This window comes from Gymnoscopelus braueri, assembly GCF_963280865.1.
Source record: "Gymnoscopelus braueri genome assembly, chromosome: 12".
NCBI lineage: Eukaryota > Metazoa > Chordata > Actinopteri > Myctophiformes > Myctophidae > Gymnoscopelus > Gymnoscopelus braueri.
The window spans coordinates 28,234,897-28,252,041 of record NC_137614.1 but is presented as its reverse complement, the minus strand read 5'-3'; the positions used below and the strand labels follow the sequence as shown (position 1 = coordinate 28,252,041).

Sequence of the window (17,145 nt, the reverse complement as noted above, 5' to 3'; positions counted from 1 at the left end):
AATACACACACACTTAACTTCTTTACGAGCACAATTTCTTATCTCCTTTCACTCATCTCTCTTCGTGAAACATCCACAAAATCTTCTCTTTCTCCACTTTTCTGTTCAGCCCTGCTCTTTAGCCCTGTTAGCGGCCTCCAGGTAAGGAAAGCGGTTATGCTAACATAGACTGTGGGATGGTCTGTGTTACCATGGTGAGCAATGTTTAATTTTTTTATCGTGTTAACCACTTTACCCTGGCATCCCATTTTTGGGCATGTCATAAATTATAGGCAACCATTTTCCCCAAAATGTAAACCTTTTCAAAAATAGCAGGTCTACAAGCTTGTAGATCGGTTATTTTGTCTATTCGTCGTACGAAAAATTATATGGGGGCTTCAAGTGGTTAATCGTGTGTGAACAGTATTTGATGGTGCTACTGATGTCTGGTAGCATTGCAGTCATGTGGTAAAAGTGGTTAATGTTGCTGTAGTGTTGAGCGTGTGAGTCTGTCTTGTTGAGCAGGAGTCGGGCTTGAAGGTGAATCAGCCGGCGTCGTTCGCCGTCAGCCTGAACGGCGCAAAGGGTGTCATTGATGCCAAGGTCCACAGCCCCTCTGGTGCCCTGGAGGAGTGCTGTGTCACTGAGATTGATCAAGGTAACCAGCTTTTTTACATTTTCCTATGCAGCGTTCAATACACTTCGATATAGTCTAGATCTGTATAATATTTCTACGATTGTCTTTCATTACTAGCATCCATAACCTCTGTCAGGCTCTTTACGGAGACCTTGTGCATTATACTGCATTACACTTTACTTCACTAAAGCTTACATTTTCTTTTAAAACATTTTACTATTAAGTTGTTATTTATTGTGTCCATGTGGATGCAATATAGAGATTCAAAGTCCTTATATGTGCAAACTCACGTGGTCAATATTAATAATGCTTAATTTATACCTAGTCGTGCTTGTAAATCATCTATTTTTAATGTGACTTGAGTATATATCAGGCTTAACAGTGATTCAGAAATGGCATCCTCATCTGGTATATGCTGTTGAATCCAGGCTGCAGATGTAAATGTGTGTACACATAATTGCCAATGCTGACAGATTGGTGGGTAGGAGCCTGCAGTGTTGCAGAACACCCAACTACTTGGATTTGATGAACATGCAAATGTCAATTCTCCGCTTACCCTGAAAATCTCCACTTCACTAGATAAGTACGCGGTAAGGTTCATCCCCAGAGAGAACGGTCTCTATCTTATTGATGTGAAGTTCAATGGCAGCCACATCCCTGGGAGTCCATTTAAGATCCGTGTAGGAGAGATGGGCCAGGCTGGGGACCCTGGGATGGTGTCAGCATATGGACCAGGCTTGGAGGGAGGCACCACAGGTAACATGCACCATCCATCTCTAAAGTCTATTGTGACATATTTACTAGCGGCAAGTGTGGTAGTTACAAAGATATTGGCAATGAATGAACATTCATTGCCAACAATGAATATTTTAATTCTTGTTTCTGTCAAATGATATTTTTTCCTCCAAATATGCTCACCTCAACCTTCATGTACACCCAGGCACTGCGTGTGAGTTTGTGGTGAACACCACAAAGGCTGGCGCGGGGGCCTTGGCCGTGACGATCGACGGGCCCTCCAAGGTTAAGATGGACTGTGTGGAATGCTCGGAGGGTTACAGGGTCACGTACACCCCGATGGCCCCCGGCAACTATCTCATTTCCATCAAATACGGTGGACCCTATCACATCGTCGGCAGCCCCTACAAGGCCAAGATCACTGGTGTGTAGGAGCTGTTCTTTGGCATGGGAAAATAGAATGTACATTGACCACATTCACACACCGGCCGAGGCGGCCATTTTGCTGTTATGTTACTTAATCACTTTCAACCTGGCATCCCTATTTTGGGCATGTCATTATAGGCACAAAATGGCATATCTTGTAGAGCGTCAATTTCTTCCACATGAAACCATCGTACGACGAAGTACACAAGTTACGAGAAAATTAACCAATATGCGAATATGGTCAATAATATACAGTATGCAGTCTCTACATGCATTGTCGATCACAGATTAAGGGAGACAGTTTCAGCCTCACTGACATGATGATAGAGGTCAATATGATTTTCAACCTCTCTCTCTCTCTCATATCTCTTCTCTCCTAATCTTCCAGGTTCCAAATTGGTGTCCAGTCACAGTATGCACGAAACCTCATCTGTGACGGTCGACCCTGTGACCCGCGCCATCAGCTGCTCTCAGCAGGGTGCTCCCACCCAGTCAGATGCCACCAAGGTCGTCGCCAAGGGCGCGGGCCTGACCAAGGCCTTCGTTGGACAGAAGAACAGCTTTAGTGTTGACTGCAGCAAAGCAGGTGTGTGTGTGTGTGTGTGGTTATGGCACAAAAGTGTATACCGGGGTTTCCTCATACTATTGGAGTTGATATAGGCCAACCTAGCAAGAGGAAAATATCAACAGAAAGTGTAAAGATGATACTTGATGTATGAGCTGTTGAATCTTTGAATATTGCCTAATATTTCACTCCTGGAGGATGTAAACACAGACTGCAGTGAATAGGAAACGGAAATTCCATTTCACCACCATCACTCTTCTTAACATAGTTCCACAAACCAAGAAATGTGGGGACCTTGTTCAAGCCTGTGCGCTGCTTAAAAGGATTTTTGCCAGCCATGACAGTGTGGCTGGTATTGTTTTCAGTTTGTGGTTTTATGTCTGGACAGATATTGTCACCATGATGGTGTCACAACCAGTTCAGATCATAATGAAGGCCGACTTTAAAGATGGGTGTGGTCCGAGCTGATATCATTCCCCCCCCCCCCCCCCCCCATTAGCATTGCTACAACATGCTAACAATCTTTGAGTGGACATTTCTCAGTAAACGTAGTGCCAATAAAAATGTAATGTTTTTCCAACTATTTCACCAATACTTAATCAAAAACAATATACCAATCACCCCTGGATTTTAGTGTGTGTGGTTCTTTGAGTTGCTGTGGGTATTTATTCTAAGTTCTGTCTCTGCAGGGCGTAACATGCTCCTGGTCGGTGTGGATGGTCCCAAGGTCCCGTGCGAGGAGATCCTAGTGAAGCACTTGGGCAACCGCATGTACAATGTCAGCTACCAGCTCAAAGAGAAGGGAGAGTACATCCTGGTGGTGAAATGGGGAGATGAGCACATTCCCGGAAGCCCCTATCACATCACTGTCTAAACCCCCACCAACACCGATATCGGAGAGAAAGCCCTTTATCGTATCACTGTTTTAACCAGCTGAAATTTCTGTCCGTCTTCAATCTAACCAATCAGCACCTGCAACATTATTGTTTACAAAACCCAGTCCCTTCTGTGTTAAAGCAGAACCAATAAGAACCCCCCAACTCCCCCTCCTTAACATATTGCTGTTTGACCAGTCCAGAAAACAAACTCCCACGTCAATGTTTACCTGAAGCCAGATATCATTGTGCTCTGAAGCGGAGTCTTTGAAACCAAACATTTTCCACTTCACTGTAACAACCAGCTCACCTTTTGACTTCCCCCCCAGTCTCCCAAAGATGAATGCATAGACACTGAATTGTTCCTTTTCATCAGTCCACTCTACTCATCTCTTCCTTTCTCTCCCCATCATTCTTTTCATGCCTCTCCTAATCATTATCCACTAGTAGATTTAGAAAGGGGGGAATATGCACCTTTTTTAATTACTGTAAACTAGCCATCAGTTGTGCCTTAGGCTTTTCCATCTTCAAACAAGGACACTGTTTAATGGACGATTAGACTGTAGTGTACTTTAAAATAGTTTAGGAAGGAGGATAGGCTAGCTTATACTGTAGAATAGTGTAGCAGAATAGTTTTTAGCCTTGCATAGCATGGAGGTTCACTCTTGCACTGCTCAAACCGCCCTAGTATAGTATAATGAATACATTCTTTGGAAACTTCTGTTTTGTGAACAATCATGCAATATACAATATTTCAAAAAGAATATCAGGTGCATTGTGATGCAACTCTACTTTTATAAGAGAACCACAAGTAAAAGTACCCCAATGAAAATGTTATGCCCGCTGACAAAGTTGGATAGTGCCATGATTGTTCCCATAAAGATCTATAAAAAAAGATGTGCCCATTATTATGCAAGGTTGTTTTTGTTGCATTGAAACCTAGTGCTGAGTGACCCATGCCAGTCCAGTGTGTTCATACTGCTCTCTAGCCAACCCATTTGTTTTACTTGCTGCTAGATCCAGTTTTAGGTTTCTTAAAACCATAACCCATAAGGATTAGAATGAGGAAAATGGGCAACGCCAAAGGATTTGAGCTACAGTGGTGTGAATACATAGGCTAGTAATAAGAGAAAAGTTAGTATCAGCTAGTAGGTTGTAGATAACTGTCAAAGTAGCTTACCGTCACTATATGACATGCTTTCTTGACACTGATGTTGAGAAGATATTGCCTAGACTCTCTGCGTGTTCTATACATGATCCAAATATGCTACACATGTTCCATTACTGGCACTAAAACTCACTCTTCAGACACAGAAAGACTGATAACAAAAGGATCAGAACTAGATTAAAATAAGTTGTGTGATGTGGTCGATGTTGAAAAAATGGAGCTGTTACATAAAAAGGGACATATCCAGAGTTGCGCTGGACAGAAGGGCTGAAGAGTATGTTTGGTGTATGAACTTTATTGTCCTTTAAATATAATGACCAAAAATGATTTAATGAGAACTGTTACCTTGTGGTTCTGTAAAATGTCTCCCCCTCACCCGCCGACCCCCTCCCTTCATCCTTTTAGCTCTGGCTTTGTGTGTATTCAGTATTTCAGAACAACAAAAAAATGAATCTTGTCTTAAATAGAAAAGCTTTTAAAGTGTTTGTAAGACTTACAGTATTTTGATACACAATAAAGTTGTCTAAGTATTTTTTCTGTCTATCTGGTTGTGTATTTTGTGTTTGTTCACACTGCTAAAAGTTACATTTTTGTAAGCTGTGGCTTTGTCAAAACCACAAGTGAATAATTAATGAACACCAACATGCTGTTGTGTTATTTCAAATGCAACATGTCATGTTGTGAGTGTGACAGATGTATTCTGTTCTCATACGTGGATTCGTGTCAAATGGAGAAGTTACTTTTCTCATAAGTAGTTTTACATGGACTGCCTGGAGAATTGGTATATCATACTACAGCACACAAATGCAATCCTACACAATTGAAAACTTTGTAGATTACTGCAGCCAACGCCCTTCCCGGAATACTTCATGTACCAGTCACATACCCATATTAGGCCTCATGGCCATACTAGGATTCCTCCAGAGGCCGCTGCAGTAAAGGAAAACTTATATGGAAAGACTTTCATAATAAAACTTATATGGAAAGACTTTCATAATAAAACTCATAACTCCTTAAATCCACAGACTCGCATGTGTATTGCAACGTTTGAGCACCACACCGTTTACCAGATCTAGAATATACTTTTAAGAGCAAAATATAGGTAAACATGACCTTGTATTTTAAACGTTTAATTAATTAAGATGAGATTTCGTTTTCGGCAGCTTTAGGTGGGCCCTAGCTCTGGTCCAGAGCTCTTAGGAGCGGATGCTATTCCCATGGACTGAAAACTCCAAAGTCTCCAACTTTAATACAAATAAAGGAAACGATTTTGCTACTCATCAAAACAAAGGTTGTTTTGTGTCGTTGAAAGACTATTCTCCACGGTGGGAAACGTCTCAGGACCCCACCTTCTCTGTATAATACACTTTTTGGGGAGAAAATAAAATATGTCCGCCAGACGGAAATTAATTATTTTATTTACTCACCTGCGTCCTCTACAGATTTGGTCAACGGTAATTTAGAGTGACCAGATCTGTAGAGGGCGCAAGTGAGTCATTAAAAATAATTTCCGTCTGGCGGGCATATTTAATTTTCTGCCCAAAAAGTGTGTATTATACAGAGAAGGTGGGTTTCCCACCGAGGAGAATAGTCTTTCAACAACACAGGCTTTGTTTTGATGAGTAGCGATTAGCAAAATAATTTCCTTTATTTTTTTTACTAAAGTTGGAGACCTCGCACAGTAGTGGAATTATCAGTGGGAATAGCACCCAGAGCTCTAACGCTCTGGACCAGAGTTAGATGGCCGCTAGACAGAGTGTACTGCTCGTATTCGTATCGTAGATCCGTTTAGTTTTGAAGTCCACTGGGCGTGGTGACGACCAAGGTGGGTCATCCAGATGTGGTCAGGCGTCACGCCCCCTTTTCACTACTGTCGCTGCCGCTGGTTGTGTGTGTGTCGTGTGTGTGTGTGTAGTGCGCGCAAAACCTCGCTTGGGATCTGAGCCACATTGTTAACGCTTCTTGGTTTCGAAGGTAAGTGAATCCCGTTCATTTCACCAGAAACCTACTCTCATTGAGCCTTTGACTGATTAAATATGTCGCACTGTACAGTAGATGTGTAGCCTACTCTAGGCTACTATTTGCTTACGCAGTAAGACCAAACGTATTTGACAAAGGCAAAACAGTTGCTAACGACTCTCATAATGAAAGTGTTGTTCTCATTTATCTGCTCCTGACTGAATTGAATTACTATTACTGCAGTGCATGTCTTTTTCGTTCATTGCTTTTCCGTCACTTTCAATTAATACTTTTACTTAAGGACCTATATAGTTTGAGAGCAGAGTTTTGAAGAATTTCCTCATAGTTTGTTGCTGCTTTTATCATGGCAAGCAGCCAAGTAAAGCCAGGCGGGCGGCAGTTATGTCTCCTCCCCTTCCTTATGCATGGGATTACTTTCAATTTCAAACTGTTCTCAGTTCTCACTCTATCTATCTATCCATCTATCTATCTATCTATCCATCTATCCATCTCTATCTATCTATCTATCTATCCATCTATCCATCTATCACATCTATCCATCTCCATCTATCTATCCATCTATCCATCTATCCATCTATCCATCTATCCATCTCACATCTATCTATCTATCTATCTATCTATCTATCTATCTTCTCTCCTCTCTCTCTCTCTCTCTCTCTTCACTCTCTCTCTCCTCTCTCTCTCTCTCTCTCTCTTTTCTCCTCTCTCTCTCTCTCTCTCTCTCCTCTCTCTCTCTCTCCTCTCTCTCTCTCTCTCTCTCCTCTCATCTCTATCTCTCTCTCCTCTGTCAGGGTTTTGTAGATGTCTTTGAGTAACAAAGTGACCAGGAGATCAGCAGCTTGCTGACTGAGTATGGCATCAAACATGGACCCATAGTTGGTATGAGTAACACACACGTTTCCACATTCCATCTAAATTGCAACGCTAATAATAAACTAGAGATATTTGATAATATGGTTAATATTGTATAATGATGATACATGATATTGATACAGTGTCATTTAAATGCCATACTAAGAGAAATGTGCTTTGTGTGTTTTAGGCTCAACTCGAAGGCTGTATGAGAAGAAGCTGAATGAAGTGATGGCCAAAGGCTCTTCACAACACTCCCCTGACAAAACCTACTACAGAGAGGAAGGTACAGTAGGACACAGGTTCTTAATTGGGGGGGGGGGGGGGGGATCACTGTGGTAGGACAATGCTTGAAACTGAAAGCAGTCAAAGCACAGTGGACTTACGATTTACAATTACAATTTAGGCATTTAGCTGACTCTCTTAATCCAGAGCGATTTACAGTAAGCAAAGACAACACAAGGTAATACATCAAATGCATAGAAATAGTCATCTAGGATCATAAGTAAACCAAGAACCTATCATCAGTCTAACAGTAGGGTTTCACCTAGGGTTTCACTCTGTTGGTGTGTGTGCTGTGCGCTGTTTGTTTTGAGGGGCGTTTAGACATTTATTTGTACACTGTATTGTTAGGAGACAAGGTTCTGCCGAACATAACAATCAACCTGAATCAATCTATATCTTAATTTCACATTGTGTAACCTAAGGGAGCTTCCATAGCCAATTATGCCCTATATACTTAATCATACGACGAATAGTGAAAATAGTTGATCTACACATTTACAACCTGTTGAATCGCAACCATTTTTGACAATACATGCCCAAAATAGGGATGGTTGAAAGTGGTTACCATCAGACATTAAACCATTTCGTTATCTCAATGTCACTAGTCTTTTAGGGGAAGTAGACAATATTTACACTATTGATAGTACATATATGAGATGTTTCTTTACTGTTATCTTATTCAGAGTAATGCACCAGCATCACCAGGACAAATATCTTATGTAAAAATGTACTATTTACTATTTACTCTGTTCTGTGATAAATAAATAAATGAAAGCTATCTTCATGTTCCATACGTCATTAACATAAACTGATTAAGTAAGAGCCTATCAGAGTCCAGATCAATTCACTTAGAATTAAATCAATTCATAAATAAACTACTAAATTACTGTTCACAGTCTGAAGTGGTAAAGTAAGCAAACTCTGAACTCTACTACACAATACTGTTATTGTGCTTATACAATATTGTTATTATTCTAACAGTGTCATGGTCATTATTAATTTATATCTTACTGGGCTGCCATCCAGCATCAATATTACAAACAACAGAAGATACAGTCATGCAAAATAAATGATGACAAATTGGAACGACAACGCTGTAACTGATATTTACCGACCTCTGGAATGGGTCCTTTCTTTGTCACTCATGCCATCTAGTGTTCATGTTCTGAGTTAAATACACTAAGGGAGAGAAAAAGTCTGGACCTCGTCTATAAAAGTCACAAATGTCAGACACAGATGTCCTCCTTATGACAAGTACCATAACTAAAGGAAAGCTTAGGGGGATTACACTGTTTTATTTATTGTCAAAAAATAAAATTAAAATATTACATATTATATCATCACTGAGGCCGATTCTAAAAACGCCTTCTAAATCCTGAAAAATTCTGGTAAAGATTTTGTTGCTATATATACTGTATATAGCAACAACTACACACAGAGGTGTTCCCTGCTTGAAAGGTGTAACAATGTATAGGTGTTCCAGATCTAAATGGGTTAGCAAATGCATGAATTACCAGATGATTCATTTCACTGAGCACCTTTTTTCTTTAAGATATGTTTTATGAAGAACAAAAGATTACAAAATGTAATATACGTTGCACAATGTACATTTTTATTTATTTATTATTATACAACAAAATCAAAAGAAAAGAAAAGACAAAAAAGAATACCCACAATCCCTCCCACCCATTACTGAGCACTTTTATGATTGAGGTCCAAAGTGTGTTCATGTTTGGTCTAATCCAAGTAGACTGTACAACAGTATATGATTTGTGATGTTTTCTTTTCTGTTACAGAAGAGGAGATAACCTACGTTACATATCACAATCCAGTAAGTTCCGTTGTTCTGTGTGCCTGCCTACTATTTTTATTATTCCCTATCTGTGTAAATAATGTCAATGTTATTTCAATAGGTTAAACATGAAGCCTACGGGGACATGTGAGTACAGCTTTTACACACACACACACACACACACACACACACACACACACACACACACACACACACACACACACACACACACACACACACACACACACACACACACACACACACACACATACCTCATATATGCCATGATGTAGTCTGTAGAGATACAGTATGCATTCTGCTGAGGGGATGGGCACTCTCTGATCATCCATGTGCAATTAAACTCCATTCCAGAGTAAGACTTTGTTACTCCATATACTTGTTTTACCGTGGTCAACCATAGACCCCTAGACCTGCAAATGTAATGTACAAAGTCATTTGTAAACTCACCACACTGTCTTGTTTTTCCACCAGGTTAAGGCGGAGAGGAAGCTTTGAGCAGGTCAACGATGAGGAGTCGGACCAGGACACAGAGTGAGTATAGTCAGTGTGTGTGTGTGTGTGTGTGTGTGTGTGTGTGTGTGTGTGTGTGTGTGTGTGTGTGTGTGTGTGTGTGTGTGTGTGTGTGTGTGTGTGTGTGTGTGTGTGTGTGTGTGTGTGTGCGCGTGAGAGTGTGCGTGAGTGTGTGTGTGTGTGTGTGTGTGTGTGTGTGTGTGTGTGTGTGTGTGTGTGTGTGTGTGTGTGTGTGTGTGTGTGTGTGTGTGTGTGTGTGTGTGTATACATTTCAAATCTTTCATTTCTCCTGCAGGCCCCCAATCCAGAGCACCAGTGCAACCAGTGTCAGCACAGTACAAGCTAGAAAGCCGATCAAAAAGTCTGGAGGAGGGTGCAAGTCCACAGTAATTAAGCTGCTGCTATTTGCGCTGGTAGCAGGTTTCCTCTACTTTGTCTACTGCAGCATGGAGAACAATACACAGAATCCTTTCACTGAAATAGGGATGTGATTTCTCTTTGTATGTGATTTGTGTTTTTTTCTTCTGCTTTTTTCAATTTTACACACATTTTGGACACTATCGGCTAGAATTGAAGTATTGCATTCTGCCATTGCATGGGATTTAAAAATGGTCCTTACTTTGTTGCATGGACCCTATTGCACCAAGATGCATCAAGATGCATATGCATTCTCACATTTTCTCTAATTTTAAAATCTTTTATGCAAAAGATTTTAGTTTTTATAAATGTGATTTGTTGTCTTTTGTGGAGAATACAGTATAATATGCTTTAATAGCATGACTTAGAACTGTTATGAACTGTGTAGCGGCCTAATGAGCATATTTTACTGTTGTTGCCCAGAATGCCCACACAATATGTCCTTTCCAAACCCAAGGTTTTGGTTTTCGTCTTCTTGGTGAATGTTATTAAATGAAGGTTACAAGTCCAGTTTCCAGTGTGCTGTATGTTGGGAACGAGGAAGCAGTTCAGGCTGCCATACAACTTCAATATTCACAATTTTATTGTCACATCACTAGTTTACACCAGGTATAAAGAAGTGGATGAAATTATTTTTATGAATTGCAGTTACATTAAATAAAGATTATTAAAGAGTAAAAAATATGCATCGAGTATAAAGGTTACAAAAAATAAAACGAAAAAAGTATAAAGGTAAATAATATACAAGTCACAAGAATGGTATGTGATCAAATACACTGTTCTGCTGTCTATTTAGCTAAATATCAAAAACAAATATACATCAAATGTGTGAGGATGTATCTACAGTCATATATACTGTCCATAAGGTGTGAGTGTTACTGTGTTCCGTACAGATAACATACAAAGCAGCTATACATTCAAAGTATTAAAAACATTAAATAGTACATTTTATAAAATGTGCAAATTCTGCTCAGATGGTCCCAATAGTTTTTAGAAAACTTGTTCTGAGACACTACAGCATACAGTAAGTAAATAAGTTCATATACATACACAAACAAATGTAAACTCTTGACTAAATGTATGCACCGGTGTAGAGGGGCACATCATGAGTCAAGAGTATACAGATAGGTTCAAAGGTGACAAACTAAATTAGTTTGTTGGCATCTCTTATATACTCTGGGGAGATATACTGTAGCCTATATGCCAAGACAGGGACAGACAAATCAGGGTTCAAATCTATGATAGTGGCATATTTTTTATATTGAGGTTTTTGGTTTAAATGAAAACACTTATAGAGATGTTTTGAATTTTGGAAAGGGGCAGTCTCTGGGCCCACTTCCCTTAAAACTTATCAGCACAGGGACAAGTATGGTAGTTAAGTGGTTACATAACAGCTCCATTGAGATCAAAATGTGTCGTCCAGAGATCTAAAAGAAACGTTTGAAGTTACCAAATTAAGAAGGGTTAAAAAATGTATAATGATACAGTACTTTCTTTATAGAGGACAATGGGTAAGCATGTAAACATGAGGATAATCAATATTGAGAGATATTGATATTGAATGGTGGACTTCAGGTTATCACTGGCCTCCTCTAATCAAACATATTTCGCAGGATGTATCAGTTTACCAAGTGTCCAATGTCCCTCAGATTTAACGAGTCCCAGGGTGGGAGAAGAAATCCCTCATTTTTCTAGATTGCTGAAACTATTTAAGAACCACTACATTAGATGACTCCAGTCAAGTTCTGGACAATGGTGATGGGAAAGGAGTGTGGTTCTGGTAGTGACATCACTGCTGACCTGGGAAGGAACAAAATATTACTAATAAGAGTTGACAAAAGTAATATTGAGTGGACAAACAGAAGACTGATGTGTTCTGTTTTTATTTGCCTACTTTATTTGCCTACTGCATTCATTTAGCACAGTTTGGACAAACATATTCTCCTTTTATTTAATTAGTAATTAATTAATTTGTTAATGAATTGAAGCTCCATTTTTAGGTCTATTTGCACTTAAACAATTTGCTTTTTTGACAGCTTATACATAGCCCAGGCTTAATCCTTATTAAAGGAAACAAGAGTGATGTCTAGACAATGTTGCATTCTCGTTTAATTCATTGCCCTTCTGCATTGAACAATAAACTCAAAAAGTTTATACATATAGTGTAAATTTAGTTTATTGGTTATTTATATAGCATTAAATCAAGATAAATGAATAATAAAAAAGTGGGTGTCAGCCACCGCAATGATACCACATATGGCGATACTGGGCCACCATATCGCACCACGGGTGAAATTCCTATACCATTACAGCATACCTGCCATTCATCCTACTCCTCCCACTCAATGTTCCCAAGTGACAGGCGCCACCCCAGCCCTTAGGGCAGTGACAAATATCACCCTCCCCGCCCGGCTTATTTTGTGAAAGCTGTTTATATTGAAAATCCAATAAACAGTGACAATAATATCATCACAAGAAAATGCAGGCTGACCGACATTCAGTATACTGAATGTCAGTCAATCTGTCAATGCATTTTCTTTTTTAACAAAAGACATCGATTAATATCTTTATTGTGTGTATATACAGTACACTATATATACTATACATGTGTTGTATAGTTTTGTGTTGTTAAAGTCTAGATTACTGGGGTTAGAGTCCCCTGGTGTTCATTCCCATAAGTAATTCCTCACAAGAGTTTTGAATAGAAGAGATTTTTTAAATTGTATGGGTTCAAGGCCATAATTATGTGGGTTAAAGTCCCATTTCTTGTACAGCCAGCTTCATGGAGTTCAAGTTCCCCTGGTGGTGGGGACCTCGAGTCCCAGATTTTAACATTGTGTGGCTTTGAGTCCCATATCTTCATTCCTTTTTGAAAGCCTGTTTATGAGTATAAATGCCTTTTTATGCCTATATGTAAAGCACTTTGAATATGCTTTGTGTAGGAAATATAATATAGTTTTACAAATAAACTTGCCAATGCCTTGCCTTGACTGACTGACTGACTGACTGACACAGTGTGTGCCTACCCAAGTGTGCGTCCATCGAATCCAAGTGCCGTGATGAAGACGTTGATGAGGACCGTGAAGAACACAAACACTGTTGCAGCGTTGTTCATTGTGTTCAGCTTGGCATGCTTCCTCACATCATTTAGGTCATACTTCACTGTAAAGAGAGATAAGAGGGGTGGGGTCGGATGGACAAAAATGGGTGAGTATATATGTACCAAATCCGTGTGTAGAATTGGAGAAAAGAAGGGTCAATATTGAACAGACGTGTAAGAGAGGGATAAGAAGTTTATTCAATTACCAATAAAGACGAGCAGCAGGCCCACCATAACTTGTAAGGCGAGGGAGATAGACAGCAGGACAATGAGGGGAGTATAGAAACGGTACTGATTCCCCACGTACAGAACAGTCTTCAGCTGAGAAGAGTTGGCCATCAGCAGCGCTACGTCTAACATGCTCTGAGCTGCACTCTTCTTAGTGGCGTAATGATTCATGTTGATGGCCCGGTACACTTTACCGGAGGGGTCTGTGTGTTGTGCCTGTGAATTTGGAGAGGAGAGGTTAATTGAAGAAAGGCAGAGCAAGTTTATTCATATAGCACTTTTCAGGCAATTCAAAGTAAAAAATACTGCTAAAATGACATGTGCTTACCATACCGTCATGACCTGTGTACCGGGCCTAATGAACGCTTTGAGCTTAAACTCTGGATTGCTGTGGTCAGCAATATTTTTTGCCCAGCCATGCAGTAATACAGGTTTTCTTTATTTATTTTTTTATAACAGTGTGTCTTGGATATTTTATAAGTTCTCCTTTCCCAAGTACTCTATATACTGTGTTATTCTAAAAGAAAGGAACTTAAATAAATGTAGTCCTTATAGGGTTAGGAATTCTATGACGGGTACAAAGTGTTTTTTGTTAAAACAACAAATACAAGTGTCCATGACAGAAAATCACAGAAAAAAACTGTTAGATATGCTGTCAGTACAGTCTGCCATTGTTCTGTGTGTTGCGTAACTACTGTATGTGTTAGTGTTTCACTAGGTGTGGTTTCAAAAGAGAAGGGAGTGGCAGTGCTGGCACACCTGAAAGAAAGAGAGAGAGAGAGAGAGAGAGAGAGAGAGAGAGAGAGAGAGAGAGAGAGAGAGAGAGAGAGAGAGAGAGAGAGAGAAATGTACAAGATAGGACATGCTCCCAGATGTTCTCTCTCCGCAACATACACCACAAATCTCTCTCACGATAGCAACATTCTCACTCACAATATACGGCCACTTGGCTAAGTGCATCACTGATACCCTCTATTTTGACGCCAATGATAGCATATCACTTATCACATAATAATCATACTTCCATTCTCATACATTTTGTCTTATATTTCCACAAGAGCCTGAGGAACTCTGTCTATGCACTTGTGTTTGACATTTGTTTGTATATTTGATATTTTCACTATATTCTTTTTTTTGATGTACACTTGAACTTACAGAGTCCTGGTGGTGAGCCATAATACCCCAAATCACACAATATAATACGGTTATATGCAGATGTTTGTAATATATATATATATATATATATATATATATATATATATATATATATATATATATATATATATATATATATATATATATATATATATATATATATATATATATATACTAATACTATATTCAGGGAATCTCTGTCTGTGTGTCTGTCACACAAAAATCTATCCCTAAGACTTAGGTGTGAGAGGGTCACTCACTGTATACGTCCATCATGGTGAATGAATGTATGTAAAGTTGAAACATAAATAAATAAATAGTGTTAATTTCATTCAGTAGAATGAATGATCATCATATATTTTTCTGTGTGATATCAGGTGTCAACTCAGATTGCCTCCTTGAAAAAAGCATTTGCTACTGTATTAGACTACTACACCACATGAGAGTTTGCAGTGCTTGCTAGAAGTAAACAACATCAGTGGACACAGCATTTTCTGGGATGTGAGCACAGCAGTCATGCAGGCAAATTAATTCTCACAGCCAAATGCGAAGTCCTGGAAAGTTTACAAAGCACTAAACTGTATTTGAACATGACACTTTGATGAGAAGCCATGGCACCACGATATTATCCCCAAACCGTGAATCCTAATTATAACAAAATGGTAAAACAAAAAACTATCTTACATAGATCTTAAATATTTGGAAGATGAATAGCTAGACTAGACTAGGCTGTCTAGAATAGACTACACTATAATAGAATAGAACATTTGGGTAACAAATCACCAAAATGTATAGTTGGCTTCACAAAATCAAAGCAAGTTCTTCTATCAGAGGAAGGTAGCTGATAGTGTAGTAGGCTAGTGTGGTGTGACAGCCAGGTGTCAAAATGTCAAGTCTATGAATGAATGAATGCATGAATGAATGAATAATTTTATTTTCGTGTCTGGCTGCCTCAACACAGCCCATCCCTTACGGGATTATTCAGGCACATTTTAAAGAACACAGTATTCAGTATTTCCAGTGCCAACATTCTGACACTAAAATAATAAACTAAATAAATAAATAAATACCACATACTGTATACCTGACTCTGATCAAAAGTACAGAGACAGTTTAGTCTAATTTTCAAACTAAAGAGTGGAGGGCAAGAGAGAGTGAGAAAAAAAGAACAAGGAGAGAACAGACAAGACAGACTTGAATATTAACTTAGGCAGTGGAAGTACTCAGCTATTTTACTTAAGTAAAAGTAGCAATACCACAATATAAAAATACTCTGTTACAAGTAAAAGGCCTGTGTTCAAAATATTACTTGGTTAAAAGTAGGCCTACAGAAATATTGGCATCAAAATATACTTAAAGTACCAAAAGTAAAAGTACTAAAATGTTTGAAAACAGCAGATCTACAAGCTCACAACGCGTTTATAGATCGGCTATTTTCAAATAGCCTATATGTAAAATAGGGCTAAAGTTGTTCATGTATGTTTTATAATATAATAATTTAAATCTGCAAAGTAACTAGAAACTAACGTTTTCAAATAATTGTATTGGAGTAAAAGTACAATATTTGTAGTGGAGTAGAAGTAAAGGTATTGAAAATTGGAAATACCCCAGTAAAGTAAAGATTCCTCAAAATTGTACTTAAGAACAGTACTTGAGTAGGCCTACATACTGTACATACAATATATATACATACAATACAAATAACTCAAAGCTTATAGGAGTAAGAACGGGTTATTCTTCTTACGTAAATATATACAGGATATTCATGCTTCTTGAAACACTGGAGGCAATTAGTTTATATGTTTTTAATTGATCTTGGCTTTATGGAGTGAAAACAGTCTGGTACTCAGGTTATGTGTTGTTATTGTCTGTTTTGCATCTCTGTTTTTTTATTACTTATATGTAAGTTGCACGTAGGGTTATAGGCTATATATTTATATATCTTACCTCTACGTCACCTGGTTTATTCAGTGCAATTGCCTCTGCCTCTCCATTGTTCATTCTCATCTCGCTATCCATTATCTTCCCGATTGAAGAAGTCCGATTTGCCTGTAAATTGTGTTTTTAAAAAAAAGTGTCTCTAGCGAAGTCCAACGTTCTCTTCACTTGTTCACTGGCTAAAAACGCAATGAAACGGCGCCAGTTACTCACTAGTTACTGTACAGTACAGTAGTACAGCAGCCTACATACTAACTCTCAACTAGCCAACCGGACTGACAAGTGTCAACTGCAACTGTAAAACACTGCCGTCATAACTCACGTCATAACTCTCTCTCTCTCTCTATCTCTCTCTCTCGCGCGCGCACACGCACACTGTCAGTGTATTAAAACTATTTCCAAATTTCGGATAGGAACGTTTAGAATGTTGTCAAGTTCATAATAATTCAATAACAACATAAAACAATAGAGAGGATAGGATA

At 38.9% G+C, this 17,145-nt stretch overlaps 3 protein-coding genes across 9 annotated transcripts in view; 2 read left to right on the top strand and 1 right to left on the bottom strand.

Moving 5' to 3' along the window:
• flna (filamin A, alpha (actin binding protein 280)) overlaps window positions 1-4,926 on the top strand; it is a 53,863-nt gene extending 48,937 nt beyond the window's left edge. For all 4 annotated transcript variants that reach the window (XM_080443696.1, XM_080443697.1, XM_080443694.1 and 1 more), the window contains 5 exons: window positions 505-637; window positions 1,196-1,372; window positions 1,557-1,775; window positions 2,166-2,363; window positions 3,032-4,926. In XM_080443696.1, coding sequence (XP_080299822.1) covers window positions 505-637; window positions 1,196-1,372; window positions 1,557-1,775; window positions 2,166-2,363; window positions 3,032-3,216 — 912 coding nt within the window. In that variant the 3' untranslated portion in view covers window positions 3,217-4,926. The remainder of the gene's footprint in view (window positions 1-504; window positions 638-1,195; window positions 1,373-1,556; window positions 1,776-2,165; window positions 2,364-3,031) is intronic.
• A 1,287-nt stretch (window positions 4,927-6,213) lies between these two features.
• LOC308097661 (uncharacterized protein) lies at window positions 6,214-10,752 on the top strand. 2 transcript variants are annotated; one of them, XM_080445590.1, is made up of 7 exons: window positions 6,214-6,359; window positions 7,157-7,244; window positions 7,408-7,503; window positions 9,299-9,333; window positions 9,416-9,441; window positions 9,787-9,846; window positions 10,121-10,752. In XM_080445590.1, the coding sequence occupies exons 3-7, from the start codon at window positions 7,449-7,451 to the stop codon at window positions 10,314-10,316; spliced, it is 372 nt and encodes a 123-aa protein (XP_080301716.1). In that variant the 5' UTR covers window positions 6,214-6,359; window positions 7,157-7,244; window positions 7,408-7,448; the 3' UTR covers window positions 10,317-10,752. The 2 variants fall into 2 exon arrangements, with proteins under 2 accessions (XP_080301716.1, XP_080301717.1); XM_080445591.1 differs by having other exon boundaries at window positions 6,242-6,359; window positions 7,167-7,244.
• Window positions 10,753-10,803: 51 nt separating this feature from the next.
• LOC308097659 (ninjurin-1) lies at window positions 10,804-16,940 on the bottom strand. Of its 3 annotated transcripts, none has more exons than XM_080445588.1 (4): window positions 16,673-16,940; window positions 13,549-13,786; window positions 13,217-13,404; window positions 10,804-12,042 (listed from the first exon to the last, which is right to left on the bottom strand). In XM_080445588.1, the coding sequence occupies exons 1-3, from the start codon at window positions 16,742-16,744 to the stop codon at window positions 13,265-13,267; spliced, it is 450 nt and encodes a 149-aa protein (XP_080301714.1). In that variant the 5' UTR covers window positions 16,745-16,940; the 3' UTR covers window positions 10,804-12,042; window positions 13,217-13,264. The 3 variants fall into 3 exon arrangements, with proteins under 3 accessions (XP_080301714.1, XP_080301713.1, XP_080301712.1); XM_080445587.1 differs by having other exon boundaries at window positions 13,228-13,404; XM_080445586.1 differs by having other exon boundaries at window positions 13,269-13,404.
• Between the last annotated feature and the right edge of the window lie 205 nt (window positions 16,941-17,145).

Excerpts from the sequence above, each read along its gene's own strand:
- LOC308097661 (XM_080445590.1), top strand. The coding sequence starts at position 7,449 with ATGGCCAAAGGCTCTTCACAACACTCCCCTGACAAAACCTACTACAGA. Across the intron at positions 9,334-9,415 it reads ACGTTACATATCACAATCCA|GTTAAACATGAAGCCTACGG; the intron begins GTAAGTTCCGTT and ends TTATTTCAATAG. Across the intron at positions 9,442-9,786 it reads CATGAAGCCTACGGGGACAT|GTTAAGGCGGAGAGGAAGCT; the intron begins GTGAGTACAGCT and ends TTTTTCCACCAG.
- LOC308097659 (XM_080445586.1), bottom strand. The coding sequence starts at position 16,744 with ATGGATAGCGAGATGAGAATGAACAATGGAGAGGCAGAGGCAATTGCA. Across the intron at positions 13,787-16,672 it reads ATAAACCAGGTGACGTAGAG|GCACAACACACAGACCCCTC; the intron begins GTAAGATATATA and ends CCAAATTCACAG. Across the intron at positions 12,043-13,268 it reads TTCGATGGACGCACACTTGG|GTCAGCAGTGATGTCACTAC; the intron begins GTAGGCACACAC and ends GTTCCTTCCCAG.